The sequence below is a fragment of the Pisolithus orientalis genome (assembly GCF_024613125.1).
Source record: "Pisolithus orientalis strain OTSU chromosome Unknown F5J12scaffold_4, whole genome shotgun sequence".
In the NCBI taxonomy this organism is placed as follows: Eukaryota; Fungi; Basidiomycota; class Agaricomycetes; order Boletales; family Pisolithaceae; genus Pisolithus; species Pisolithus orientalis.
In genome coordinates this window covers 1883620-1910391 of record NW_026260785.1, presented here as the reverse complement: position 1 = coordinate 1910391, position 26772 = coordinate 1883620, and the positions used below count along the sequence as shown (strand labels likewise).

The 26772-nt window shown below is 50.2% G+C and overlaps 12 protein-coding genes across 12 annotated transcripts; 7 read left to right on the top strand and 5 right to left on the bottom strand.

Moving 5' to 3' along the window:
- Positions 1-239: 239 nt before the first annotated feature.
- F5J12DRAFT_889412 (uncharacterized protein) lies at positions 240-2158 on the top strand (the record flags this gene model as incomplete). Its single annotated transcript, XM_051747325.1, has 7 exons — positions 240-518; positions 571-860; positions 906-1031; positions 1076-1365; positions 1414-1710; positions 1758-2018; positions 2067-2158. The coding sequence occupies 7 exons, from the start codon at positions 240-242 to the stop codon at positions 2156-2158; spliced, it is 1635 nt and encodes a 544-aa protein (XP_051603948.1).
- Positions 2159-2758: 600 nt separating this feature from the next.
- Positions 2759-3826, bottom strand: F5J12DRAFT_780416 (uncharacterized protein; the record flags this gene model as incomplete). The annotated part of the gene is made up of 4 exons (XM_051742463.1): positions 2759-2901; positions 2949-3164; positions 3396-3717; positions 3791-3826. The coding sequence occupies 4 exons, from the start codon at positions 3824-3826 to the stop codon at positions 2759-2761; spliced, it is 717 nt and encodes a 238-aa protein (XP_051603947.1).
- A 372-nt stretch (positions 3827-4198) lies between these two features.
- F5J12DRAFT_780415 (uncharacterized protein) lies at positions 4199-5911 on the top strand (the record flags this gene model as incomplete). Its single annotated transcript, XM_051742462.1, has 5 exons — positions 4199-4390; positions 4437-4767; positions 4947-5277; positions 5378-5466; positions 5568-5911. 5 exons carry the CDS (start codon positions 4199-4201, stop codon positions 5909-5911), a joined length of 1287 nt encoding a protein of 428 aa, XP_051603946.1.
- Positions 5912-8136: 2225 nt separating this feature from the next.
- On the top strand, positions 8137-9053 carry F5J12DRAFT_808655 (uncharacterized protein). The gene is made up of 6 exons (XM_051744720.1): positions 8137-8351; positions 8406-8466; positions 8522-8589; positions 8638-8691; positions 8749-8823; positions 8876-9053. Exons 1-6 carry the CDS (start codon positions 8315-8317, stop codon positions 8944-8946), a joined length of 366 nt encoding a protein of 121 aa, XP_051603945.1. The 5' UTR covers positions 8137-8314; the 3' UTR covers positions 8947-9053.
- On the top strand, positions 8784-9554 carry F5J12DRAFT_400975 (uncharacterized protein). The gene is made up of 2 exons (XM_051739245.1): positions 8784-8823; positions 8876-9554. The coding sequence occupies exon 2, from the start codon at positions 9004-9006 to the stop codon at positions 9460-9462; it is 459 nt and encodes a 152-aa protein (XP_051603944.1). The 5' UTR covers positions 8784-8823; positions 8876-9003; the 3' UTR covers positions 9463-9554.
- A 144-nt stretch (positions 9555-9698) lies between these two features.
- On the top strand, positions 9699-14296 carry F5J12DRAFT_903779 (regulator of Vps4 activity in the MVB pathway-domain-containing protein; the record flags this gene model as incomplete). Its single annotated transcript, XM_051748452.1, is given in 16 exon segments — positions 9699-9716; positions 9815-10044; positions 10160-10233; positions 10291-10385; positions 10462-10577; positions 10653-10735; positions 10822-10864; positions 10936-11011; positions 11061-11391; positions 11439-11783; positions 11892-12584; positions 12617-13845; positions 13870-14050; positions 14078-14143; positions 14165-14203; positions 14223-14296. 16 exon segments carry the CDS (start codon positions 9699-9701, stop codon positions 14294-14296), a joined length of 3693 nt encoding a protein of 1230 aa, XP_051603943.1.
- Positions 14297-14501: 205 nt separating this feature from the next.
- Positions 14502-15269, bottom strand: F5J12DRAFT_903778 (uncharacterized protein; the record flags this gene model as incomplete). Its single annotated transcript, XM_051748451.1, has 4 exons — positions 14502-14585; positions 14647-14864; positions 14933-15017; positions 15042-15269. The coding sequence occupies 4 exons, from the start codon at positions 15267-15269 to the stop codon at positions 14502-14504; spliced, it is 615 nt and encodes a 204-aa protein (XP_051603942.1).
- Positions 15270-16433: 1164 nt separating this feature from the next.
- On the top strand, positions 16434-17188 carry F5J12DRAFT_715014 (uncharacterized protein; the record flags this gene model as incomplete). Its single annotated transcript, XM_051740919.1, has 4 exons — positions 16434-16481; positions 16539-16721; positions 16779-16990; positions 17044-17188. 4 exons carry the CDS (start codon positions 16434-16436, stop codon positions 17186-17188), a joined length of 588 nt encoding a protein of 195 aa, XP_051603941.1.
- A 555-nt stretch (positions 17189-17743) lies between these two features.
- On the bottom strand, positions 17744-18506 carry F5J12DRAFT_808636 (uncharacterized protein). The gene is made up of 3 exons (XM_051744719.1): positions 18348-18506; positions 18134-18293; positions 17744-18077 (listed from the first exon to the last, which is right to left on the bottom strand). The coding sequence occupies exons 1-3, from the start codon at positions 18357-18359 to the stop codon at positions 17824-17826; spliced, it is 426 nt and encodes a 141-aa protein (XP_051603940.1). The 5' UTR covers positions 18360-18506; the 3' UTR covers positions 17744-17823.
- A 1599-nt stretch (positions 18507-20105) lies between these two features.
- F5J12DRAFT_889407 (cyclophilin-like protein) lies at positions 20106-20878 on the top strand (the record flags this gene model as incomplete). Its single annotated transcript, XM_051747324.1, has 6 exons — positions 20106-20183; positions 20248-20319; positions 20373-20443; positions 20500-20579; positions 20641-20770; positions 20833-20878. The coding sequence occupies 6 exons, from the start codon at positions 20106-20108 to the stop codon at positions 20876-20878; spliced, it is 477 nt and encodes a 158-aa protein (XP_051603939.1).
- Positions 20879-21354: 476 nt separating this feature from the next.
- On the bottom strand, positions 21355-23735 carry F5J12DRAFT_903775 (nucleoside phosphatase family-domain-containing protein; the record flags this gene model as incomplete). Its single annotated transcript, XM_051748450.1, has 3 exons — positions 21355-22094; positions 22116-23438; positions 23564-23735. 3 exons carry the CDS (start codon positions 23733-23735, stop codon positions 21355-21357), a joined length of 2235 nt encoding a protein of 744 aa, XP_051603938.1.
- Positions 23736-24126: 391 nt separating this feature from the next.
- F5J12DRAFT_714265 (uncharacterized protein) lies at positions 24127-26094 on the bottom strand (the record flags this gene model as incomplete). The annotated part of the gene is made up of 5 exons (XM_051740879.1): positions 24127-24414; positions 24465-24511; positions 24728-24821; positions 24859-25806; positions 25891-26094. Coding segments are annotated over 5 exons (1581 nt in total), but the record flags the coding sequence as incomplete, so codon positions are not given.
- Positions 26095-26772: the final 678 nt, after the last annotated feature.

Below are 26772 nucleotides of genomic sequence, written 5' to 3'. Positions count from 1 at the left end.
ATAGTAGCAGACTGGATGATAGACAAATTGGCTTACCATGTTTGGCCATGGTACCAATTGACTGGAACAAGACCATACTAACAATGGGTATGTGTCATGACCGGAACATTACTCAGCCCCTGGAACTTTATTCAAGAATGGGTGATGGTAACTGTGAGGAATGGACTCCAAATTTTCTTTCAACAGAGGGTGACATTACCTGCAACTAACCAACCCCAACACCTTCTACAACATTCAGAATGGCCAGCAGTGATCACAGTACTAATTGTGTTAATACCTCAGATGAGGAGGACTTTTCCTCCAATGAGGAATCTAGCTTGGATAGCATGGAGACAACAAAATCTGCACCAGGAAAGCTGAGACCAGATGAACTTCAAATCCTCCAAGATGGTCTAAATGATTGGAAGGAAGCTGACACAAACAAAAGGGCCTCACTGATGGAGGGCATGCAGGACAAAATCAAATGGCTGGATGCCAACAAGAGCCTCAAACAAAATGAATGGAATAGAAAATGGACAGTAAGCTTGATGGTTTTGATGTGCTTGCAGTCATGTTAAGTATATTTTACAGGCCATCAAGAACTGGATGTATAACAACAGTCAGTCCCAGGCATGGAAGGCCCTGGTCAAGTATGGCTCCAAATGGACAGCCCTAAAGGTGATCAAGCTGCAGCATAAGAAGGATATCCAACAAGTACTTGTGAAGGCTGGAATACATCCCAGTACATTGGCTATGATCAAACACTATCAGCCAGCTGTTCAGAAGGTAGTCCAGTCATTGACCAAGGCTGAATTGGACCAGGCAGCCCATTTGGCAAAAGAGTGGAACAAGAGAAAGCTGCCACCTGAAGCCCAGGCAGAGTAAGCATCCAAGTCCTCCCATGGGCAATACTAACTTAAATGCAGGGTGGCAACAAGTAAGGGCCAGAAGTATGCAGAACAGTTTGTGTATGACATGTGGAAGCAGTGTGGGATGAGAGTGGTGATCATGTTGGCATGGAAGGATAAGGAAGGCAAAGTGATGGTTGGAGTGTGAGTGCTTTCCTGACAGGCTTCACCATATCTGACTGGTGTAGGAATGACTTCAATGATGAGCTGGGTGATGGAGAGCTCTATTCAGATTGGAAAGACCTTCATGGAAAGTGGTCAGCCTACTCACAGAAGGCCTTTGGGGCCAATGGTACAGAGGATGGCAGCAGAGAGGATGAGGCCAGTCAAACCACAGTAAAAGCATGGAAAGGAAAAAAGCAGTCTCAATTCTCCCTGTCCACCAATGACAATGGCACACCCATTCTTCCAAATCTCTTGGACTTACAGACACTGGAATTAAAGGACATCATGAGGGTGTTTGTAACCAGCCATTATTGTATGTGCCAATTTCCATGGTCAATGAGTTACTAACATCTAAACACAGGCTTGGCTTGTGGGAAGATGAATGCCAGTGTACCTTGGGCTGCAATAGCTGACAACTGGGCATCCTATGTGTCTTCCAAGTATCTTCCTCCCAATATCCTGTTCAAAGAGCCCACCAGGCTGACACATCATGAACTAATTGAAACCTTGGAGTTCTGGAAGGAGCAACAGCAGGAGCACCCAGAAGATGTCTTCTGGTTCCAAAGGTGGAGATCTCAGGATGGTTCCTTGGAGGAGCTGGTCACCAAACACCAATGCTGGTCAGACAAAGCCAAAGGGAAGAGACCCTGGATGGAAGGTGAGGTCATGATCAATTTGGATATACATAACTGACTGCACATTAAGTAAATTCTGTTGATGGCTCCAACTATGGACATCACTCAGAGGAGGAACCAGCTCCTCCCACAAAACCTTCCACCAAACAGCAACAGATAGATGGTATGTTGGAGCTGGTCAGATTCTTTACTGGTAACCCTAACATGACCTTGGAATTGTGTGCTGAAGATCATCCCACTGGAACATCCAATGCACAGGAGGACAACAGACAATGGAACCAGTCCACATCAGACCAGCACAATACGGCTACTGCATACCCCAAGCCAGCTGGTAAGTGGTATCCAGTGACAATGAATATTGCTGATAGAATTGTATCAGACAATCATGCCAATGATGGTGGTGATTCAACTGCAAGGAAGCCCAAGCCAAGAATCAGATCCAATGGTCAGTTTCAATGCACACTTGGTTAATCCTCTCATTACAGCATTCTACAGCAGCCCAGAATGATAAGACATCATATCACCTAATGATCATAGGTATACATCCATAACACGATTACACACACTAATCTATGTCAGGAGTTGATCCAGTGGGTAGGAATTTGAATGCCAGGCCTAGAGGCTGTGTGATGGACAGGGAAGATGGACTGTTGGATCAAGCAGAAGAGGATGGTGTGGCTTGTTGCCCAGAGCAGAATCATAGGCCCCCATGGTGGCCAGATGAGAATTATCCTACTCCAACCATGAGGAGGTGAAGGTAGAATTGAGGCCAGTACCTAATGTTTTCCAGTAGACTGGTGACAACCATATATAGTGCACAGTGCAAGAATCACCAGTGAATTACTGGCCCCATAGCTACCATGTACCATAACCCACTGTCATAATCCAATTGTGGCCAATTTGTGCACTTCTCCAATTCCATTCAACATAATGTTCATTGAAATGAGTTAAATATACAAATTAAAGCTGGTCTGGTTTAAGATGGTAGCCTACACCTGCCAGCTCTTCCTCCAGAAGATCTGCTAACTGTTTCCAGAATCTGGTAAGCATGGCATGCCACTCAACATGTGATCACCACTCCCTGGTTGCATCCACCAGGGTATTGGCATAATACCTATATGTGGTGATCAGATTGGCATCATGTGCAGCATTGATGTCTGGCTGATGTGCCCCACTCCTAGCCATGATACTGAAGATCCACCTTGACATTTGAACTGGTAGACATGTTTAGCTATGGTTGCATAGGAACTTCTGGACTTACACTCAGTTTGTGGAGTATCAACTCCCAGCTGTATGGTGAACTCCTGGGAGACTGCTAAAAGCTCCAAATGCGACAACAGGATTGGCACTGGCAATGGGGATCTAGCCAGTGATATTGATGTGGAGCTGAATGATGCAGGAGCATCTGAAAGGTCCATAGGTTGATGAGGACCAGGGAAATTGCCACTGGGCAATGCAAATGTTGTTGGGCTGGGAACTGGGATAGGATTGCAACAGGCTGGTGACACAGAGGGAGTTAAGGACCAAAATTGGGGCTCATGCAATAGGATGAATGGTCATGATGATTGGCCAGCTGCTTGAGCTGGGTAGATGTAAGCTGACAATCTTGTGGCAGCAGGCAACTGAAATGCCAGTTCTTGTAAAGGACTGACTGGTGGGGACTGAAATGGTGGGGGTGACCCCCAAGGCAGCTCATGCAATGGCATACCTGGGGCAACAGGCAGTGGTGATTTGTCCCATGCTGGCTCAAGTAACAGGGTGCTGTCAGAGAGACATGTTGATATGGAGTCCCAAGGAGGCTCAACCAATGGGCTGCTAGAGGAGGGAGACAGTGCCAATGACTCCCATGCTGGCTCTATCAAAGGTGATCTGGGCAAACCAGAGGACTGGAAGGAGGGTTCCATTCCAGTTGTGCATATTGTTTGAGCCAGGGACAGCTTGAAAGGTGGCTTGTGTAATGGGGATGATGGCACATCTGGCAGGTCATCTTCAGTAAACATTTCCTCATCCTCATCAAGAGATGTGAGCCACTGCATATCATGGCATGACAGAATTACTACACACAGTCATTAGAAGTAATGGTCCTTGGACCAGTTGACTTACAGAGTTTATCTGGACTGCCAGAACTGAATCTAACATTTCTGGGAGCCATATGAAAGTTCAAAATGTTGTAGGCACCATGGGGATTACACCAATGTTTGAGAATGATTTTGGTACCAGTGATAAGATTGTATTACACAATATTTTTTCATCAGTCATCATGCAGGATGTGCAAGTGCATACATAATGGAAATGGGCACTTAGTGGAATGACTGTCAACTGCCATACATTACTCCCACCAAAATATGTTCAATGGTTAAACCAGTACATTGAATATTGTAAATCACAGCATCACTGGAGTGAGCATTTGTATTGTGCTTATGTAAGCCTGTTGAATGGTGTATGCTAGCCAGCAAATTCACCACACCACTCAAGCACCCACCACCTGCACACCTAAGCTTTAACAGCACCATGTCTACCACCAACACCAGCACCTTCATCCTGGCACAATCAACTGACAACATCCAGCCAGTCATCACTGCTGAAAATGCCAAGCAGATGGTCAAGGAGGCTGCCAGTGTTACAATGCAGGCACTGAGAGGACTTTGGGGCTGGGATGCTAAGCACTGGGGCAAAGTGGCTCAGCTTGTGTGGGCCCAGCTGGTAAGTGAAATCACAGCCATGATATCCATTCCTGACATCTATGTAGGGAATGGTCCACACAGTTGTTGAACATCTACCCCCAGCATTTGAGATCCCTCTGCATCTTATTGCTATTGATATGCACATGGTTGACCTGGCAACAATCTTTGCCATGCAGATGTGGCCACCTTTCAACCAGATGATGATGGCACGAGAGGCCAATGTGAAGGATCATGCATGGTATTGCCTTTGTCACCAGCCTAAGTCTCACCCATATTGCAAGGTCATGGAGGAGCTTACCAGGCCTTCATTGAGGGCCAAGCACCAGGCACAGCTGGTGGATAAGGGGAAGGGGAAAGAGTTGGGTATGGATGAGGCTCAAAGGACTCAGCTTCCAGGTGAGCACTAATTCTGAGGATGGCAATTAGGGTAGACCACTGATCAGACCAGTAGAGGCCAGAGCTGATCAAGGAGACCAATGAAGAAGGTGAAACCAGCAGTCAACAAGGATGTGCAGGAGTGGCAAGACATCAAAAACCCTCCTGAGTCCTGGGAGGTAGTGCTGGAAGCTGAGCAGTGTGTGAGATGCCAGGACAGGAGTTGGCCCTGTATGGTGCCAGCTGGCAGGGCATGCTGGCAATGCCACTGTACCAAATACTCATGCAGCTTGTTCAAGGGGAGGGGAGACAAGTCCAAGATGCAGCAAAAAGCCTCCCATTCAAGGCCTTGCTGGCAACAATCCCCAGAAGACATGGCCAGCCTTCCCACCACTTCAATGCTGGCTGCACCAGCTCCATCAACCAGTCAATGAGCCAAATGTCAAAGGGCACCAAGCTGAAATCAATCCACCAGTCCATCCAAAGTAACAAGCCATCATTCATCTCCTGGCCCATGGACTGGCTGCCCCAGTAAGTTATTCACAGTCCTATGTTTTCTGCTAATTGGTTGAAATAATATTTCTATTGAGTAGTGTAAATTATTACTCTGTCATGGCTATCCTGGTCACAGTCTCATGCAAGAAGTGTTGCAACAGACCCACCCATCACTCCAGTGCCAACTACTACAACCAGTGCCAATGATCCATGCCATTGTGACAAGTATTGGAAAGAGGCTACCATCCTCAAGTGGGAGAATGCTGACATGAGGTAGGAGATAGAAGTAACCCGTACTGAGCTTGCTGCTCTCCATTGGGTGGTAGATGCTATCCATAATCACCTATTCCCAGCCCCAGATGTGCTTAACCATCCTCTGGTCCCATTTCACACTACTTCCAACCCTACACCAGTACCTCACATGCCAGTCATGGTGGAACTTGGCACTGCAACTGGTGTTGTAGAGGCTCAATCATCCCAAAGCAGCTCAAGACAGGAGTCCACTGAACCCCCCCCAGCTTCATTTGAGGGAGGTGCCAGCTTGGAAGTACCTCCTTCAAATGTCAAACCTGTGCATGGACCTGCTGGAGGTCTGGCAATCTCTATTACTCCACCACCACCAGCAGTCAGATCAGCACCTGGACAGGAAGGTAGGATGGAGGTCGACTAACATCAATGTACTTGTCATTTTGCAATCCATTTGTGTTTTTTTGTCTTTGTACTTGTACTTTGTTAGATGCAGCAATATATTCTATATTGTCAAAATGTGATCTCCAGGAAGAAGTAGCTACCACTGCTGGTAGTTGTTACTGTATGATTCAGATACTGGAAAACCAATCTGGTATGGTGATGTCTGTACCAAGGCTGTGGTGTTACAAGCACTAAGGGCCAATGGAGTCATGGTTCACATAGATGATTGAATGATGACTGGCCAGCATAACTCAATTGCTTTTGCTGTATAGCATGATAGTGACTTTCATGGTATTGTTCTGGCTTGCTGGAGGCCATAAGGCATTGAATTCACAGTTTAAATGTACTGGGTTGTTGGCTAGTCTTCTGGTCATTACCAGAGCCACCATTGTGGTAATACATGCATCTCTGGCATGGTACTGGTACCAGTATGTACATACACTGTGGACCTGCTCCTGGGAGGTCTGGGAGGTCTGGCATGGCATGGTATAATTTCTGGGCAGGCCTCCATGGCATTGGCACCAGGATGGTGTTCATGGCATTGGTGCTGGGACAGCTTGACTGATGGCCTCATGGCATTGGGGATGTGCTGGAACTCATTACAATGGTGCTGTGACAGCCTGCATGATGGCCTCATGGCATTGGGGATGTGCCAGAACATATGGCATAGGTGCCAGGATGGCTTCCATGGCATTGGTGTTGTGCTGGAACACATTACAATGGTGCCAGAATGGCCTGCATGATGGCCTCATGGCATTGGGGATGTGCTGGCACTCATTACACAGGTGCCAGGATGGCCTGCATGATGGACCTGTGGCATTGGGAATATGCCAGAATACATGGAACTGGTGCCAGGCTGGCCTCCATGGCATCAGTCCAGTGCTGGTACACATTACAATGGTGCCAGAATGGCCTGCATGATAGGCCTCATGGTATTGGGGATGTGCCAGAATACATGGCATAGGTTCTGGGATGGCTTCCATGGTATTGGTGTTGTGCTGGAACACATTCCAATGGTGCCAGGATGGCCTGCATGATGGCCCCATGGCATTGGGGATGTGCTGGAACACATGGACCTGGTGCCAGTGCTGGCTCACAATACATCAGTGCCAGGACAGCTTCCATGATGGCCCCATGGCAGTGGCAATGTGCTGGAGTGCATGGCATTGGTGCCAGCATGGCTTCCATGGCATTAGCATTGTGCCAGTTCACATTAAATCAGTGCCAGCCAGGATGGCTTCCATGGCATTAGTCCTGGGTTGGTGTTGGCCTGGCTCACATTGCATTGGTGCTGGGATGCCTTGAATGGCATTGGTATTGGGTCTGCCCACATGGAATCAATGCCAAGACAGCCAGCATGGCATTGGTGTTGTGCTGGCCTGCATGGCATTGGTATTGGGCCTGTTCATATTGCATTGGTATTGGCCCAGCTCACATGGCATTGGTGGTGGGCCAGCCCACATGGCAGTGTTGCTGGGATGGCTAGCATGGCATTGGTGTTGGGCCAGCTTGCATGACAGTGTTGCCAGGGGTGAACTCAGGGGCTGAGCCCATCCATACCTTCCAGGGACACCCAACTCTGGGCTTACCTGGGACTACTCATATTGCAGTGGCTACACCCTAATTCCACAGCTGGCTTGTACCCCATGATGACAATTCTAACCTCTGCCCAGCCATTCTCCATAATGACTCCTACTCTTGGGCTCAGCTGTATGCTATGGTGACACTCATTTATTGGGCTCTCCCATAGTCCATAATGACACTTACTCCCCAGCCTGCTTGTAACTGACAATGACAATTCAAACCACAGCTGCACCATTCCTCATGACAACATTTCCTCTCAGGCTCAGCTGTACTACATGGTGACACTCATCAGTTGGGCTCTCCCATACTACAAGGTGACAATAGGTTCATGGCTCTCATGTAACACACATGCACAAGCCATACATGGGCTCAACCTCTGCTGGCCTGTCACTGATGGCCGATTGTCAGCCTCTACTGACCATCTCATATGGCCTAACCAGGTGCATGGGCTCATCTGAGGAGATTTTTGCAGAGAGATTCACAGGGCATTGTTCTTCAAGACTTAGCTATTTAATTATTTGATATACTGCTAAAACTACTGTAATTTATTTTGAGTCCGATGGGATGCCACACCATTCAGTTTGTTGGAGTTGAAAATGTAGTGGCCAGAACATGTTTCCAGAGCCAGTGCCAGAACACAGACAGAGCACTTCCAGAGCGCTTCCAGCGCCACCTTGAGCGCCACTACTGTCCAAAGTGTATGCTGTAATTCGACCGTTTTGTAGATGTCGTTCACGCATTTGTTTCAGCTTGCATCGTCTTTCTGGCCCTGGTCTGGCTAATACTTGTATCCGTCGAGATGTTCACTCGGTGGGACATCTCAGACACCACTTCCCGTATGTTCCCTGACACAGCCATCTGCACTCGAAACGGCTCAATTGCCGTATCAGAATCATTGATGTTCCTCCTCATGCTCACGAACGCAGTCACCATCTTCATCCCACCTGTCTTGTGAGTTGTAAACAGGCGTGTTTTCCACGTGCTTAAGCTGACTGATGTTTCGCAGATTGATACTCGAGTTTCGAATATGGTTAGATGCTGCGCGTCTCCTATTGGTGTTTGTTCTGCAGACAGGTGTGTGGCATCAGCGCCGTGCAGAGTGTGTCCTGAGATCCTCACCAGGTGCTGCTATCGCTTTCACGTGTTGGACTCCCCAGATTCAATGCCCAGATCAAAGTACGCAGTGTTGCCGTACCCATGATAATTGTACCTTACCCAGTTCCCCCCGGTCAGCTGCGGACGACATAGGCGAATGTAAGCTCCTCAATTCATACACTGTCATAGCATGCTGGATCATTCCAGCCATCTGTAAGTGGTGTCTACCTGCACCTTCTTGCGTATCTGATTTTTGTGGAAACAGCACTTTGCTATAGCGTCTACTTTGCGATCGTGGTGTATATGCAGTCTCGGATACCTGACGCCGTGGACTAGCCTACAACTGTTCCTTCCTCGGCACGACCATCAGTACTGCCCATTGCGGACCCAGAAATGGGGGAGAAGCGGTTTTCGATTTTTCCAGTGTCGGCGGACTCTGGGCCAAATACACCAAATCGTTCATCACACATTGGACCGTTATTACTGCCCCTTATACTCCCTCGACGCCAGCTGACGCTTTCAACGCAAACCCAGCCAGTTTCTATGAGTCTGCAGCGTCACAGATCCCTACCCGCAACCCATCACCTTGCAGGGGGCCCCGCCCCACGACGAACCTTGACCCTTTCTATTCCAGCACCTCTAGCGCCACAGTCACAATTCCAACCAGTTCTGAGACCTTCGTCGAATCCACAAGCAGGCGTTGTGGGTTCGCGACCAGCGGTACGGCATTCGACGACGACGATGCCGCCCAGCAAAATTGGATCTTCATCCGACGCGGGTAATTCCCCAATTACCGAGAATCTCACAGCACAATCCCCACTCTGCAAACGCGGACCTTCGTACCTCATGTAGCTGTATCATGGAACATGTTGTATCGTTAGCGAATGTATAACTAGTATACTCCAAAATACTACTTGGTTACTTCCACTGGCAGTGTGACAGTTTTTTGACATGGCTTGCACTGGTTTTTCGGCCAGAGTGGGACAACTCCGTCTATGAATTCGGGGTCATACCCAGCACTTGAAGTTTGAATACTTTTCATATCCACCTCTGTTACGCACCAACTCCACCACCCTGGCGACGACAACATGGCAAGTTGGGATCCCGTCGCGTTCAAGGCAAGTCCACCGCCTTTCACTACCGAATCACCATCCCGATCATGCCAACCGTTCCTGGGCTACTTACTGACGCGAACGACATCCAGACACTCCTAAGGACGACGTCGCATCGACTCGGTCAGTTACAAGAACGCAAGGACTCCCAGAGCCAGATTACACGCCGGGACATCGCCACGCTACTGCACAATGGCAACGTCGGGCTGGCGCGGGCTAAAGCCCAGAATCTGATGTGGGAAGACAGGATGGGCGATTTACTGGAGGTCCTAGAGATGTGCGTGTGTGTCGTGCTGGAGCGTGTGGCCGAGCTGGAGAACGGGTACGTCCAACATTCGAGCTCTTCGCAAACGTATATTCGAACGCTTAAAATCATATTGCGTGGATGGTGGCGTGGTTGCCCCGACTGTGCTGGCTTCTGTTCCGATTTGATACAGGAAACAACTGAGTCCGGTAACTACTGAGGCCGCTTCGACTATCGTGTACGCTGCACCGAGTGCCGAGTCAAAAGGTCAGGCGAAACAGTTCGAAACGGGTCGTCATCGTTGAACGTTCACTGCTCTCTCAGATCTCAGTCTGGTCCGGGACGTCCTCGTACAGCGCCTTGGTCGTACTTTTGCCCATTCAGCAGTAGCGAATAGCAAGAAAACCGTCGCCAAGCAGGTATGACTCTCCCGAAGATAACCTTATTCACTGGGGATTCTCAATACAGACGTCGAACGAACGGACAAACAAATAGGTACTCGACATCCTCTCATCTTCCGCACCTACAGCAGCCCAGATGGACGCCTGCCTCGTCAAAATAGCAGATACTTACAACGTCAAATGGACTCCCCAACCTCGCCGTCCCGACATGTATGTCTTTCTCCCTCGAAAAGTTTTGTGGTTTGTGGATAAATGATAAATTGACACTGACCCCGGCGGATGCAGTTTGGATCAACTCTCGGAAATCCTGGATTTGGGTTCTTCTACCGTTGTCGATCTTTCGCGTCTGCGGAGGCTATGTTCACACGGTATGTGAAAATTGTGCACAGCATATGGTTGTATGCGCTCGATTTCAACGCTGAGCGGCTGAACTTCTATTGCTGTTCGTCTGCAGGTCTTCCTGACGATCCTCCATGGATTAGACCCCGGATATGGAGGTGAGGCGAATGGACGATGATGGTACGAGGAGTATTGGAGTGGTGGCTCATGCTGTTGCGCGGTTTTCCAGGTTGCTTTTTGGTACGCTTCCGGTCTCGAAATCGACTTGGGAGAAGGAGAGCCAGAAGCAGAGGGAGAGTTACTATGTGAGTGTTTGAAAGTGATAATACCCGCGTACATTAAATGCTCTCCAAGGATCTCGTTAGGCGATTGCTCGGGCCACTCTCAAGTCTTCCGCCCCCAACGACGCCACCTGCGCGTACCGACGCTGCCATTCTCAAAGTATCCGAATCGCTGTTCCATTTACCATTCGAGCTGTTCTCACGATTGGAGGATGAACCAGAGAATTTTACGTTGTGTCCTCTTGACGAAGAAGCAGAAGAAGCTATCAAAATCGACTGTGCACGCAACCTCGACGTCAGGCTAGAACTTATTCGCAGGGGAAATACTGAGCCAGAACTACAAGCCATTCCTGAAATTCGACTCGAACATGAAGTCCAAGCTGAACCACCTGACCAAGCTTCGGGTTCGGACCTCTCACAGAAGGAAGGAACACATACAACCCTTTTTCAGGCTCAGTCCTTCGTTTCAGCCGCCTGCGCATCCGCAAACATCTTTCCGCACTCTTCCGCCTTCTTTACTTGCACATCTGTCTCAACCCTGCAAACCAAGCACCGCATGTACCAGCACTGCTCATTCCGTTATACTCGGCTCTCACTCGAGAAATCGAACCAGCTGATGCTGCCCACGCAGAAGCAGACACGTTCTGGTTGTTTGAGGCGCTGGTTGGAGAGCTCGTCGAGCTAGAGGATGAACAAGGTGGTAAGGTGTGGATGCGGAGGTTCAGCGAACGATTGGCCAACGCGGACGGAGAGCTAGCAGAGAATTTGGTCAGCTCATCCTTGGCTTTTCTCTTTTGTTTTGTCGCTCACACATTGTTGCCCAGCACGCTAAGAGCCTTGATCCTGCTTTACCACATTATTCATAGTAGGTCGTGCTCGTGTCGGCTAAGGATCTGTCTCACAGGTGATGACAGCCGTTGGCTCTCTACACTGTTGACCCAAACCCTGCCCTTGCCGGCCGTGTTCCCCGTTTGGGACGTCATTTTTTCATGTCCTATGAGAACCCGCAACTCCAATCCCAAACTGGATTGTCTGGTGGATATATGCGTCAGCCTTCTCATCCGTGCAGCGCACGCCGTTGTTCCGGTAGCGATCCTTTTGCGTTTGCCTGGTTCTGCTAGTCAACGTCGTTTTTACACTGATTCTTGTTTCCTCAGACTCGGAAAGCAAAATCGTCAGACACCAAGTCTGTGGTCGTACGAGCACGCAGCACTCCCCCCGCCGTCCCCACTTCGACCGTGGGAACTCAGTGATGCGTTCATGGAAGGCATGGCGCTTCTTCAAGCATACCCGATCGATGCTGCAGGCGGTATCGACCGCGTGCTTCAGACCGCGTTTGATGTTTCGCAGAAACGACTCGAGGAAGAGGCCATGAGAGTACAGAAGGCGGATGGGATGACGCTTGGCGCGCGGCTTAAAGCGACGATGTGGAAGGGCCTTGGAACGCCTCTTACGGGGAACGATGGGGAGGAGCGAGAGGAAGAGTCGGATGAGGAGGAGACCACAGAGGGCGACAGTGAGCATGACGATGGAAACGAGACGGAAACGCCGGGGGCGAAGTCGTTGACGTCCATGTTTGCGAACACGGTGTGGAGGGGTATTACGAACCAGAGTTCGATGGATGACGAGATACCGTCTCCCACGACGCCATCGTCCCCTTCCCCTCGCCGCCCTCCCTGGCGGAAGAAGAGAAACAGCAGCCATCGGTTCAGCCCGTTCAGACGGCTCTGTGGAACTACGCTGGGAAGCTGAAAGACTCAGACACTATTGCAGCCTTTTCCAAGGTCAGCACGAATTGGCGCGCTAAGGCCATGAATGCGTGGAGTTCACGGAGGGGTAGTAATGCGTCTTCTTCGGTGATGGACGTATCATCACCCAGAAGTACCTCTTCAGAGCTGGCACCTCCCAAGGGTACCTGGTTAGATAGCGAACCTGAGAGGCTTCGAGAAAGAGGATCCTTGTCTGGAACAGAGACAGGCAAATCTAAAGATCCCCCCCGTCCTGCTTTCTTCCGCTCGCCCCGCGAGAGCTTCCTCCCGCTACCGCGGAGACAAGCTTTGACTGAACCATCTAGTCCAAGTCCAGAACTTTCGCCTCGATCAGATAAGGCGTTTATTCATAAAACAAAAGAATCCCTGGCCTCCATTGCATCGTTACAAACGCGCCCTGCCCCTCCCACAAAGAGCGCACCGCGACCACTACTGTTAAATTCTCAGACGTTGATGATCTCGAAGAAGTCTCCGTCATCGGGGCTTTCGGGCGGACGTACCCCGCCATCTCACATGCAACAGTGGTCAGATGCACATCTCCCGAAGGGCCACGCGACGCGACAAGAATCCGTATCGTCGATCTCGTCGCTGTCACTGTCAGAGGTGTTCAACAAGACATACTCTCGTAGCGCAGGTGCTCGATCCGACTACGATTCAGATGGGAGCAGCCGGCGCGTTCCTTTGAACCGGAAGTCTGTATCGCCGATGGCGCTCGCATCACGTTCGCCACGTCTGCCGTGGGGCGTGCTATCCCCAGCGCATTCTTCAGACACAAGTATCTCGAGTATACGAGGGCTTCCTCTTGCGAGTGGAAGTATTGCAGAGGAAACGGCACCTGAGCGCGGATGGCGTCCTGCCGATGGCCCCGACTCTCCCACAACGGTCCCGTCGCCACCCAATCCACCTACACCACTCAACCAATACACGACACCCGTCCGCATAAATGGGATTGACCGCGTAGCGATAGCTGCGGGTGACTCGGGACATGCATCGTTGGAGTTGCCGGGGCGGAGTGGTGCAATCGTGAGGAAGCGAACCCCTCCCCCTGTGCGTGCCGGGAATGAAGTAGATGATACCTCCGACTCGTCTGTCTCGCATACACCATCGTCAAAGAACGCACGCTTGCGCTCGAAACGCTACACGGCACGACCTGCGAACCTCCGGATACGGGATACCTTGAAGCCAAATACGACGACGGTCGTCGAGCAACAGAAAGGTGCAAGTCCGCGGTCGTTAGCACCGCCGGAGTGGCCGGAGGAGCAGGAACTTACACCGCGGGCAGGGAATTTCGGGGGTAGCGACTCTGCGGAGTCTGGGCCAGCGACGTCTCCGGTGTCGCCGCGTCGGTCTCCAGCCAGGAAGAGCTCTCACGATATGAATGATATGCGTTTGCGCAAGGGCTTGGTAGATGGACATGTGCGTACGCGGAAGGTGTCTACTGGTAGCCGTGAGGTACGGGAGACCAGGGGACAGTGCTGCAGAGGAAGGTGACGATGAAGGCTACGACGGATTGCTTAGTGCATATGAGAGCGAGGAATGAACGTGGAACGGCTGACGACAGAGGCAGGTGGATGTGAAGAGGTGCCCACCGCTATGAAGCGACTACGGAGACACTCATACACAGAAACCGGTTACCGGGTGTCCGAGACATCCGTAGAATAGTTGACATCATTATGACTTTAAGATGGTAATAGTGTTCGGGTAGGATACAGTTGGGGTATACTCCATTGTCAAGGTATCTCCTATCAAGTCTCCGGTTCCCGAGGAAACATAGAATTCTGCACTCTAGAATATACTTGTAAAAGCACGGGGAAATAAGGCAGAATGTTCTGAGAAAAAATGTATCAATCGGAATCGAGTCAACGACGGGATGCGGATTAGATGGCTCACCTCGAAGGCCACACAGAACGAAATGGGACTGTTGCTCGACCGTTTGATTGCAGCCAGAAAATAACGAACGTTCCATCTCCTAAGACCTTCGTGTATCACAAAATCCTCCAGGCAAGAGACGTGGATGAACTGTCGCGACACTGAGAGCGACCCTAAGCACGGGTGTCCGCGATGAGTCTCTAGCTGAATACCGAGAGTAGGAAACACCAGTACTGATTCTGTGAAATGAGAACAGGGGTAGTAGCATGTTTTCGCCGTTGTCGACGGTTCCGCAGGACACACGTACCATACAGAACTTGGCTGCACCGTGACCATGCAAAAATGGACAGGACAACGCCTACTAGAGCGCGTGCTGTAGAGTTGACCTGAAGCTGAACGCGGTTTATATATACTACGCAAGGAAACGCCAGAAGGAAAGAAAAATGACCCACCCTCGGCCACAAAAGCGAGGTGAAAAGTGGCAAACACAGATCGAGCCACGTCCATGTCACTGCTCCGCGAATGATACGACCGCTCCCGTCCCGGGCCAAACGCCAATTCTCTACCCTATATTCGTGGAAAGTCGGCCATTCTATCACCGAGAACTCGGGATGCGTATCAGGGAGGGGTCGGGTTTGGCGCATTCATTGACCGGATTTTGGCGATGTAATAGTCTCTTCGTAATTAGTCTGGCAACTTGGCTCGACGGTCGGGACTCTTCGAAGTTCGGAAGCTCGGAAGTTGAGCTTACGTAAGTTTGGCACGAGTACCCAACATATGTCGACGTTTCAACACCCTATGCACAAGCTAATACACGTTAGTGGCCTCTGCTATTAGCTCGTGCCAGTGCGTGGGTAGGTATAGGTTGATCAGTGGAAACGGGAGGTTGTCGCTCTAATTGCTCACCCTGGCCAAGCAACTATGCCCCTTCATACGCTTCAAGTTTTAATGTAAGTACAATAATACGAATTAACTCTACTGTTTGTTATACTTATAGTCTGTCCAACTACCAAATTCACCTGCAAAGACCAAATATGATATCAGACATACCTTCGGCAAGCCTGACATAGGCATCTGCTGGGGTTCCAGGAGCCGGCACGGTTTTCTTCTCGTGGAAGAGCCTGAGGTCTGGTAAGTGCATGTCTCCAACTGCACAGACAACCCTAACTTTGGCTTTGAAATTAGGCGCAAGCAACGCGGAATTACTTACCCAATGTTATGAGTCAACGAAGATGCAATGACACTCACAACCGAAAGAGTGGAAGATTGATCAACATGGAAAGGCTTTTGGGACAATTGCTCAAGCTTCCAGGTTTACTGGATTTGATATCGGTTATGGGCGAGGGTTACCAGCTTCGTTTACCTGCGGTATAAAAGTTGAACTGCAATGAGAGGCAGACTAGTGGGCGTACGCACCTCCGAACTCAGGTGCACTCCCCTTCCTCCTATCCCTAAATGCATGGCCTGGACCTCGACATACGAAGTTACTGCTGGAATGACGCATACGGCACACACTCCGATCGAAGATGCGTCATACTCCGATCAGGCTGTGGATGGGGATTGGCGGCCGTAACATGGTAAGCCAATCAGAAGTTCGCCTTTATGCGTCCAGTACGTCTTGCGCTCTACGTCCTTACCATGGAATGATGTCATATAAGACGAGTTCGTATATCCCTCGATCAAGCTACGGGAGCTTTTTGCGAGCATTTAAAGGAAGGCAGCTTGTCGTCGTGGATCGTGCTTAGTCGTTCCCACCTACCACCTTCACCTGAAACCACAGTTCAACGACTGCGTTCGCGCTGAAGACAATGGCCACCCAAACACTGAAGGAGACTGTCATGCATGACCATCGCGAAGTTGTCACCCGTCCTCTTTTCGTCGCCGCTGTCTAACCTACGGTACACAGATAAAAGTTGTTCTATGATCAGTACAAGAACGCTGCGGACGCGGAGAGCAAGGAAAAGTGGTCCAACCAATATACCTGGGTGGTGACCAGGCATTCCGTCAGCGAAGAGATAGTCGTCTATCCACTCTTCGAAAAGAAGCTCGGGGAGGAAGGTAAGAAAATGGCGGATAAGGACCGCACCGAGCATAGGGTAATGGCCACTAACCCACCCTATTGCGAAAAATATCTGCTGACCGTAGGCCTTTAGGAAGTCAAAGTCTTGTTAGCCCGCGTTGGAAATCTCTCTGTTGGTGCACCCGAACACGAAAACGTCCTGAGCAAGGTGAACGACGTCCTTGCCGAGCACATGAAAGGCGAGGAGGAACACGACCTCCCTCTGTTGGAGTCCAAGTTGCAGACGGAGGAGTCTTACAACGCCGAACGTGAATTTCAGAGGACCAAGGCTCTTGCACCCACGAGGTTGGTTTTCACATCTCCTCATACGCAATGTCTGACTGAGCGCTGTGACATAGGCCCCATCCCACGGCACCAGACAAGCCACCGTACGAAATTTTGGCTGGGTTCCTTGCTCTCCCCATGGACAAGATCAAAGACCTGTTTTCGAAATTCCCGACAGAGGAAGAGATCAAAGCAGCTAAGGGGAAGGCTGGCATTTAGGCGACGTCTGGCTTTTCCTCACTGGTGTGATACGGTTAGTAGAGCTGACAATGCGGCGGAACGCACCCCACAATGTATGATATATTTTCGAAGTGCTGTATTTTCTAGTATCGTGCTGAAATCAAGCTCGAATTCGAAGCAATTGAAGGTCTAAGTGAAATCATGTTCACCGTTGGCAGTACGGAGTATCCGTCCCCTATCAGTTGCCGTCTGGGGAGACCAAATCCTCCAAAAATGACGCTTTAAGACGCTTCAAGCATCATAAAGTCGTTGGCAATATATTGGCAAGCGGAGCGGTAGTATCCCATACAATTTCGGCGCTTCCGTCAAGACACGCTTCCCAACAGCTAGAAGTTCGATCCGTAATGATGTCGACGGATAACTTTATAAGCACACTAGTCCACCATGCTTTTCTTTTCTGTGGTCACGGTTGTCGTAGTGTCGCAAACTCATCATTCGACGAGGTTCAGGGGTCCCCGTAAGGGAGAGCGTGGCCTGTGTCGCCTAGCCAGACCATTTAAAGCGCTCGTTACACAGCTCTGTTCTTCAGAAAATCTTCTGTTTCATTCTGCAAGATCATACAGGGGGAACATATATGTTAGGTGAGTGGCGTATTGGACCGTAAACATAGAAAGCTAGTCCAGCTTCTCGACGGAAAAGTAGCAAGAATAGTCCTCATTCTCCTTAACAGCGAGCGAACCATGGTAGGCTTTGTGTCCAGGAATACTTGACAAAAATTTGCACCTCGAGCCCATACCCTGATATCCGGAGATAGTCAATTTGATCCAGTTGCCTCCCGATTGTATCACTCCAAATTCAACGCCTCCGTGGGGCCCCGCACACTTGACATCACTGACATAATACATATTCACGATCTTTCCATTGGGACCTGAAGCACAGTATTATGTATGAGAGCTAGGAAATTCCCAGTAACAAACTACGTACCTTTCAAACTTATGTTGCCATTCTTTAGTTTTGTCACGGTGAATTTTGCATCATCATCTAGCGTGTCATCATGGAATCGAAGACCATCTTCGTTAAAGACCTTCATGTATCTTCCATCCTGCGATTTGAGTGCGATAGTGCCTGAAACATTCACTCGTTCCTGCACACGAAAGGTCGATTAGCATCTCCATAGCATTCCAATAGGCTACGCTACTTTAGTTATCATTGTCTGAGGGAAGTCCAAACAAGATGTCAACCAAAGGGTTTGACTTTGGCGGTGGGCACGTACATCAGATCCTAGGGTGTAAGTGCGCGACTTGCTGACTTGTGGTATGAAAAGCAGGCAGATGACCTGTTAGACAGCCACCCTTCGACTCACCATTTATACGTTCCCGCAATAGCCAGATCAAGAAATATGACAAGGATCTGTTAGTCGCGTCCCTAGAATTCAGGGATCTGACAAGAGACATCTGATGAGAAGCCCAGCAGTGCTCCACGACAACCCCGAATGCCGGGCAGGCAGCAAGAATGTTGGGAGATTAGAAGGATGTGTTCCATTCAACCGGGATGTGTTGCATCCGACATGCCGAACCTAGTGGGGGAATGCCGAGGTTTGCGAAAACCGATACTCGTGACAATCGTGGGTTATTTAAAATAGGGTTGTTAAAATAACTCACCATGAGGAGCAAAATTGCCCGGGTCCGCTGTGGGTAACGGTCCGTTACTTGACCAGGTCCTACGACCCTGGACCCGCAAGACATATGCCTTGTAACCTACCAACTATGCAGGGCTTAAGAATATTCCACCTGAACGGCTTTGACTTGGCTACCCCACAAATCAGTATAAATGTGAACAGGCGCCCAGTGATCTGATGGGCCAGGAAATATCGGGAACTTCCAGATCTATGCAATCGCAGGAACGCTCTTTGACCAAAATTATCATGTCCCTTGGACTTCCATGGACCGCATGTGTGATGGACCAAGCTTCCAGAAAGCACCAGAATCGTCTGCCGACCGCATCCCCTGTTGTTTCCCTCGGCAGTTACGATGAGCCAGTGTCGCCTCAACTTGAGTCCAAACCATTGAAAGGAGACTTCTGGAGATTGTGAAACTGCTCAAGAAGATCACGTTACCGATTCCCAGATATCTCCAAGTCAGTGCATTCGTTTAAGGAAACACTGTCATTCTTGTGGGAGCCCCATCAGCCATGTGAACTTGCTCGTTTTGATACCAGTGCATGGGCGCTTCTACACGATTTACTCCGCAAGACTTCTGCGCTCCCAGAGTTCTCTGGAAGGAAACGTTGAAGAACGCACCGATGTTATATGTATATAACAAGAGGGATTGTCCTTCTCCTTGACACAAAGCGAACCCCTGTAAGAGCCTCCGAACATTGTTCGACTAAGGCTTTTACATAAACACGCCTCCCGGGACCCGGACATTGTCAAGTGAACCCAGCATCCACCTGACTGGCCGATTCCAAATTAGACACCAGCAGTGCAGTAGACATTGCTAATTTGATACACATTCACCGTTGGGACCTGCAGAAAGTTACCACACGACACCTGTGTGAGACGTGAGGATGCCAATAGAATTCCCTGCTTTTTCAAGCATATCCCGCCATACGAACTGCCTGTATAGTGGGTTTAGCATTATCATCAAGGGGCCCTGCGCGACATCGGAGGACCAGAGATCACCTTCGTCGATAAAGACTCGACCTTCATATGTTCATGTAGATCCGAATCGCAAATGTTTGGCTTCCATCGGCCACGAACCGAGACTTGGGAGCATAAAAAGACGTCGTTGACAACAGCAAGGAGCTCGTAGTAAACAGTAAATATTTCAGTGTCCCCTTCAGCTTTTCACGCAATCACATTGATACCAAATTAGTCCGACACGTTCTATCGACGAATACAGACAAGGTTTTCACAGCCCGAGTTTGTGTAATTTATTTCAAAGACGCTTTCAGAGGAATGTCCCAAGAATCTGTCGTATTGGAGACAAGCTTGGGCGATGTTCAACTGGAGTTGTACTGGGACCATGCTCCCCGTGTATGTCAAACTTTCATGAACACACATATGCAGGCAGCTTATCCGTGACTCTACCAACCACCAGACATGTAAAAATTTTGCAGAACTCGTGAAACGGGGATATTATAACGGCGTCACATTCCATCGCATTGTCGCGGTGAGCACCCAGTATTCATCCATCATGTTTTTGTGTCTCACGAGTACATCTAGGACTTCATGATCCAAGGGGGCGACCCAACAGGTACAGGAAGGGGAGGAACGAGTATATACGGTCAAAGATTGTGCGTTTTCCCGCTCTCTTGGCCCCTACCACTCCTTATGCTGCTCATGTTACCAGCGAGGACGAGATTCACCCTGAGCTGCGCTTTACAGGCGCAGGTATCCTTGCCATGGCTAACTCCGGTCCAAACACAAACGGTACGCCTTCGTTATCTTTCTCCTCCCCCTTTCTGCCGACTAGAGTACTAAACTTTGTCAGGCTCACAGTTCTTCATCACACTCGCCCCAACGCCATACCTCGACAACAAACATACTATATTCGGCCGTGTGAGTTCAGGTATGAGAGTTGTGCAGCGTTTGGGTGCGGTCGCAGTTGATGCACAAGATCGGTGTGTAGCTTTCGATTATTCATGAAACGATCCCGATGGACTGACCGCGAACCTCACGGAAGGCCGAGAGAAGATGTGAAGATACATCGCGCTCGCGCGATAGAGTAACGAGGTCGTTTCCCTACCCACGGTATTGTGGCAAGGTTTCCTGGTTAGCAATACCGGATAAGACAACCAAGGCAAATGTTCTCATCCAAACAAATCCAGGCCAGTTGGCATTGCCATCACGATTATCTACCAGTAGTAACGCTACACCATTCCGCCGCGACTATGCGCTTCGTAAGCTACTTCCGGTATCAGCTTAGCAGCCAGAAATAATGAGCCTTGTATGTATGTAGTATTGTTGAGGTACTGTCTGACCTTGCTGCTACAGCGATATAAGAGCTTGGTGACAAATTTATGTGCTGTCCTTGTCATAGGTATGTACATCTGGGCAACGGACTAGTAAATTACGGTAACATGAAAATCGTCTATCAGTATGGAAAAGTATCACAATAAGCATAGTATGTACTTGGTAGTGAACATCCTGTAGAGAACGGCGTCCGCTTATCGTCGAATTACACTGGACACATAACGGGGAACTGCTACTCATCCTCGAAACTCTCACTTGGTGTGTACGAAAAACTCGATGCACGTGACAGTGACATCTGTCTCGGGACGAGTGTCGTCAAGTTCATCTGGGACGAATTGCGCGAGCGCGCGATATTGGGGGTACAAGCTGAGATTGATGATATTGTGTTCGATAAAGTCGTCGTCGTCGTGCCATTTTCGTCAAAAAGAAGCGCAGTAGGTGTTGGCGACGATGAACGGGAGTGGTACTGCGATGCTGTGGAGGTCCCGAAAGCGGGGTGCTGATAAGCTGGGGATGTCGCGGAGGGGTACGAGAGCGAGCGCCGGAGATTCGGGCGGGTGAGGGTCGTATTCAACGGCGATAATCTTGGGCGGGAGGGGGAGGAAGACAAAAACCGGCGGAGAGACCGAAGCAACGAGGGTTTTGATCGGGTAGAGGAGCGTACTGAGGCACCTGGTGATAAGCTACCTTCCTCCATCGAGTATGTCGTGTCAAGGTCACGCTTGAGCGGGGATCGCCTGATGCGACGGAAAGTATGACGGAGCGATCGGCGCAGACGGGAGGTCATACAGGCTAAAAGTAAAATCGCAAAGATATATAGGAAGAATGTGACCGGTGAGAATCCGAGCGATCCGCGAGAGAGAGCTGGGGGTAGGTGCTGAGATAACTTCTCTTCAATCATGTCGAGGTCGAAAAACGGCGGTCGAATTGGTCTTATGGGCGGATTCTGAGAAGTAGATGGTATATCTTGAACTGGATCCACGAGAGGTCGACTGTGAATTGATAGAGGCTCAACCGCCTTGCTAGCCTCTAGCACCATCTTCCCCAGGGTCCAGCTGATCGCAACTCCACCTACGCTATCCATAGATTGGAACATAGGTCGTCCTAGGCCTTTCCTTTCGGCTTGCTGTGCAACCTGCTCGCCCCTCGTCGAAGTGTTTCCACCTGGATCGACAATACGAGGTATCCCAATGCCTTCGTGAAGAATATTGGCGACCCATGCTGCTTTGAAGCATTGCATCTGCAAACGCGACAACTCAACCCTATCGCCCCAGACACCAGTTTTGATGACCTCCCCGTCCTGCAGTACCTCGCCATCACCACCAAGCAAGCCACGCTGCTTGGACAACTCGTGTTGCTCAACTATCCCGTCCCAATCTCTCTCGCAGAATGCCGTTGCAGCCCGTTCGTACTGGACGAAGTCGTAAGGCCCACCCAAGCCGAAGACGTGTTCGGACGAGTACCAGTATTCAGATATCCCGATGAAATGCGACGAAGAGAAGTTGATGAGTGGAACATGTACGCCATTGAAGAGACACGGTTCTTCTGCACACGGAGCCTCCTTATTTAGCAAGGGCGCGGTTTTCTGAAGGCACTGCGTGAACGAACCCGTACCGACGAGCTTGTAGGGCACTGAGGAGTGCACGGGGGAACCATCCAACCGAGGTTTTCCCTCCGAAACCACCAGATCCTTTGGAAGACAAGGGTCAGGTATATAGTCGAGATCACCCGTATCGAGAGTTTGATCATCCTCTGCACGTCGGATCGTCTCGGAAATGTATCGTTCCCTCGCCTGATTCGTCCCATATCCCAACCACGTTGTCACGAACACCCGGTGCTTGACCTCCTCACCACTTAGAAGCCTCAGCCTAACATCTACGAGCACCTCGTTGTCACTCCGAAGGTCACTATCCGCAGGCTCGAACGCAATTTGGGTCGAGGCACCTCCCATGTCGAGGAATCCATATGTCGTCTTTTCACTTGTCCCTCCCGAAAACCCGTCCATAAGATAATTCACTGCTATCCAACCGAACAGGCCTTCCTCCTCGCCGGTAATGATTTGGACACTCAGTCCACACGGACCGTCTTTGGACTCGTCGTCGATGCGGAAGTTGGAAGAGGAGCGAAGGTACTGGCATACTGCGTTCAATACCCGTGCTTGTTGCACCGGGCTTATGAGACGCATTCCAGCGGTGGCAAGAAGGAACAGAGGGGTTTCGGACTCGAGAGATGGCGGTATTCGGGATTGGGCATGTTGAATAAGTGGTTCTAGATAGCTCGCAACACCCTCCGGGTTATCCGCGAATGACGACAGACCTACAACGGACGTTAATACAAGCGATACTTACGTCTTGCAATAGCAAGGGGGCAGGAGGATATAACGGGAACTCAGACGGACCAGGCTCGACTTTAGTTATCCAGTTCCTCGCCTGCTTTGACACCCTTTTCAACCTTGGGTAACGTGTTCCGCACAATATCGCCTTGTTCGGCGAGAACTACGCCGGGGTCTTTCCAGCTGTATATCTGAAGTCTTGAACCAGACGAGCCGGCGTCGATAACCACTCCAAATCGGCGTGCAGCCAGCCATGGATCGGTGGATGTCGGTGGGGGCATAGACTAGCGTCCTGTGAACGTCGATACCGGCGCTCCAACTCCACGATTGAGTTAGAGTGTGATCTGGAAGCGATTGATGGGCGGTTGGCGATGAAAGGAATGTTTGAGAAACTGCCACCGACGCTGGCGCAAATTTCGCGAGCGAGCACGTTCTGCAGTTGGCAGTGCTGGCACTGTTGGTACGGTCGTTCACTGCGCCGCGGATCCCCCTCAACGTTGAATTAGCGTGTCCGAATGTAGTGCTATACCAGCCAGTGGTAGTGGGTGATTGAACTCGTAGCAGAGGAAAAAATTATCTTAGATACAGGTTCTGCATGCTAAGTTGCTAGGGAAAGCTATAGGATATATTGCGATAGATGGTCATATTCGGGGGATCCTTTGGTGAAATATATCACTTGGAGATCGTAGCCCTCCTCGGCCTCGTCCTAGTCCCTCCCGGAACAATCTTCTTCTCTGGTTCCTGATGTACCTTGCTTAGGTCAATACCCCACAACCGAGCTTGGACCTCGCGCAACCTCATTACATCGTCCACCCAGTCTGTCTCGCTGGCTTTCTTCACAGCACAGTCATGTAACCGTTGCTCCTCTTCGTCGGAGAGCAGCATTGCAGAAGTACGTTCACCCGACCTCCATAACAACAGCTGTTTGATAGCCTCTGGTAGGAGGATGTTCAAGCAGTACTGTACCAGTTGTCAATGACCTTGTTGGGCACAGGAAAGGATATTCTCACATCAAGCTTCTCAACGCCAGATAATGAGTCAAACTCGTCGCATGCCACTTGGAGAGGGCGGGGTTGTCCTAGGCGGTCCGATGTTACAGAAGTCGGCTAGAAAGGACAATGAAGTGTAGTGGTGTAAATATGGGCTTGCTGACACTGACCTTGACTGGCTGCTCCGGAATGGGGTTCAGTTCCACAGTACTGAGGGGCCCAGGTTGAAGCTAAGGGTCTATCAGGTCATGTCTCGAGGTGACCCCAAACAACCCATACATCACAATGGCCATTGGGTTGCTGCGTCTCGGTCTTCTTACCCTCTGGTGCTACTGCAGCCACATTGCTTGCCTCTTTGAGAGGGGCGCTCGGTGTCTTCTACGTGTCAGAGTGGTGTTGCAAAAGAATGGAACACATTTACCTCGCCGACTTCATCAACTACCATGCAAGTGTCGGAATTCCCAGAAGCACCTTCCTTGCTGCTATCTCCTGAGCTTGATACCTGCGGTGCTTCTTCGGCTACTCGTGAATCACTGGGAGGATTGGATTTGGATTCCACACCTCCTTCTGTTTTCTCGTTCTGTGAGTCTTTCTTATCCAATGGTTCCGACGGCACCGCTGGATCTACAGGATCCGTTGCACCTTCACCGTTTTCCATACTCACATCCGGATCTATGGTTCTCTTGATGCGCCTGGCGCTGTCTCCAAGTACCCACTTGCAAATGGCACGTTGCACAGCTTTGATAAACCGTGCATCCAATCCGCCTCGCACACCCGCATCTTTCAATAATGCCGCACGTGCAGACCCTCCCTTCATGAAAGCGTCATGCTTCGGTATAGCTGGTTTGTATCCATTTACAAGGACTGCGCGTAGCACGGGTTTGACGTATGCCAGCTGCGTATCCACTGATAAGCCATCGAATTCCGTCGGGGGTGGAGGCCTTGGGGGGACACTTCCAACGTCATCTTGGCCTTCCCCTTGCGCTGCCACGCTCTCGTCTTCGGAGTCAAGGTCATCGGTAGTCTTTATCGTGCTCTCCCACTCGCCCAATGCACAGGTGACGAAGCCTTCTTCCTCTGAAGTCCAAAGCTTGGTCCGACTGACGGCATAAATCTTGTCATCCAGGAACATGACCCGATACTTTTCCGATTTGTCTGGATGATGCTCGAGAATCTTCCCCGGCCAGTAGAATGTGCTACCAGGTGCCTGTGCAAGAACAAGCTCTCCCGGGATTTGAAGCGTAGGGTCGGGTGGACAAGGAGAAAAGTTTTTAGGCGTTTGAGCGTAGGCGACCTTAAGATTACCCACCGACCGTTGGGATCGAGGCTTCTTAACTGACTGAGTTTTCGACGGTGACTTGCGCTTGGGACTAGACGTAGAGGTGGGTTTCCGAAGGTCGGAGGTATCAACGTCAGATTCGTCGAGGGAATCGTAAAAGCTTCCAACGCCACTAGCATAGGAAGAGATGAGAGCGGGCAATCCTTCGCGCTCAAGTGCGGTGGCTTTCTCCATGCTAGAAACCGCTGCCTCCCAACGATCGACGAGGCTCGCTCCGCCTTCAAATCGCTGCTTTTTGGCAGGTGGAGAACTGGTGACGCCTTCCTCTCCAGATGCGGTGCGGAAGGTCAGCCGATTAAAGCGTCTCTTCCCACTTTCGTCGTTCACAGAGAGTATATTTTCCGATGAGGGTGATGAGCATTGTACACATCTTACGGGGCGATGAGGAAGTAGAAGGGAAATCACCAAAGAGCGTGACACGAAGGGGATTCTTCGCTATTATCTGCGGCGAAACTTTGAGCTTAGCACATAATATAAAATATGTCTCCCGTTTACCTGAGCAGGCCACCAAAAGCACTCCTCAGCTATGGCAATCACATCCCCATCTTCGGTGGGTTGAAAGGTATCCCCGACGATTACTCCGCACTGGTTTACTAAAACCCAAGCAGGCAAGCCAACTTCCCAACCACTCAGGTCCGTTTTAACGCCGGCTTTGGCTAGTTTCTTGCGAGGTGTGAAAGTGGCCTGTGATGCGCTAGCCTTTGAAAGAGGGAAAGTCGCAGAGCTTGGAAGCGTCATCCGCGACAAGGGAACAGACGTAGATGACGCTGATTCTGTTAGCGTGACTGACCGGAGGAGATGCTGGAGGATGTTGCTTTGAAGGTGCGATTGGGCTTGACGGGAGACTAGATAACGGCGAACACGATGACAATTCTCTATCAGAAGTAGATGGTAATGCCTTGCGCTTGAGTGAATGAACAGCTGCGGGTATACTTGGCGTAGGTTGGGACAATGAAGCAGATGGTTTGGGTGTTAACTTTAGCTTGGGCT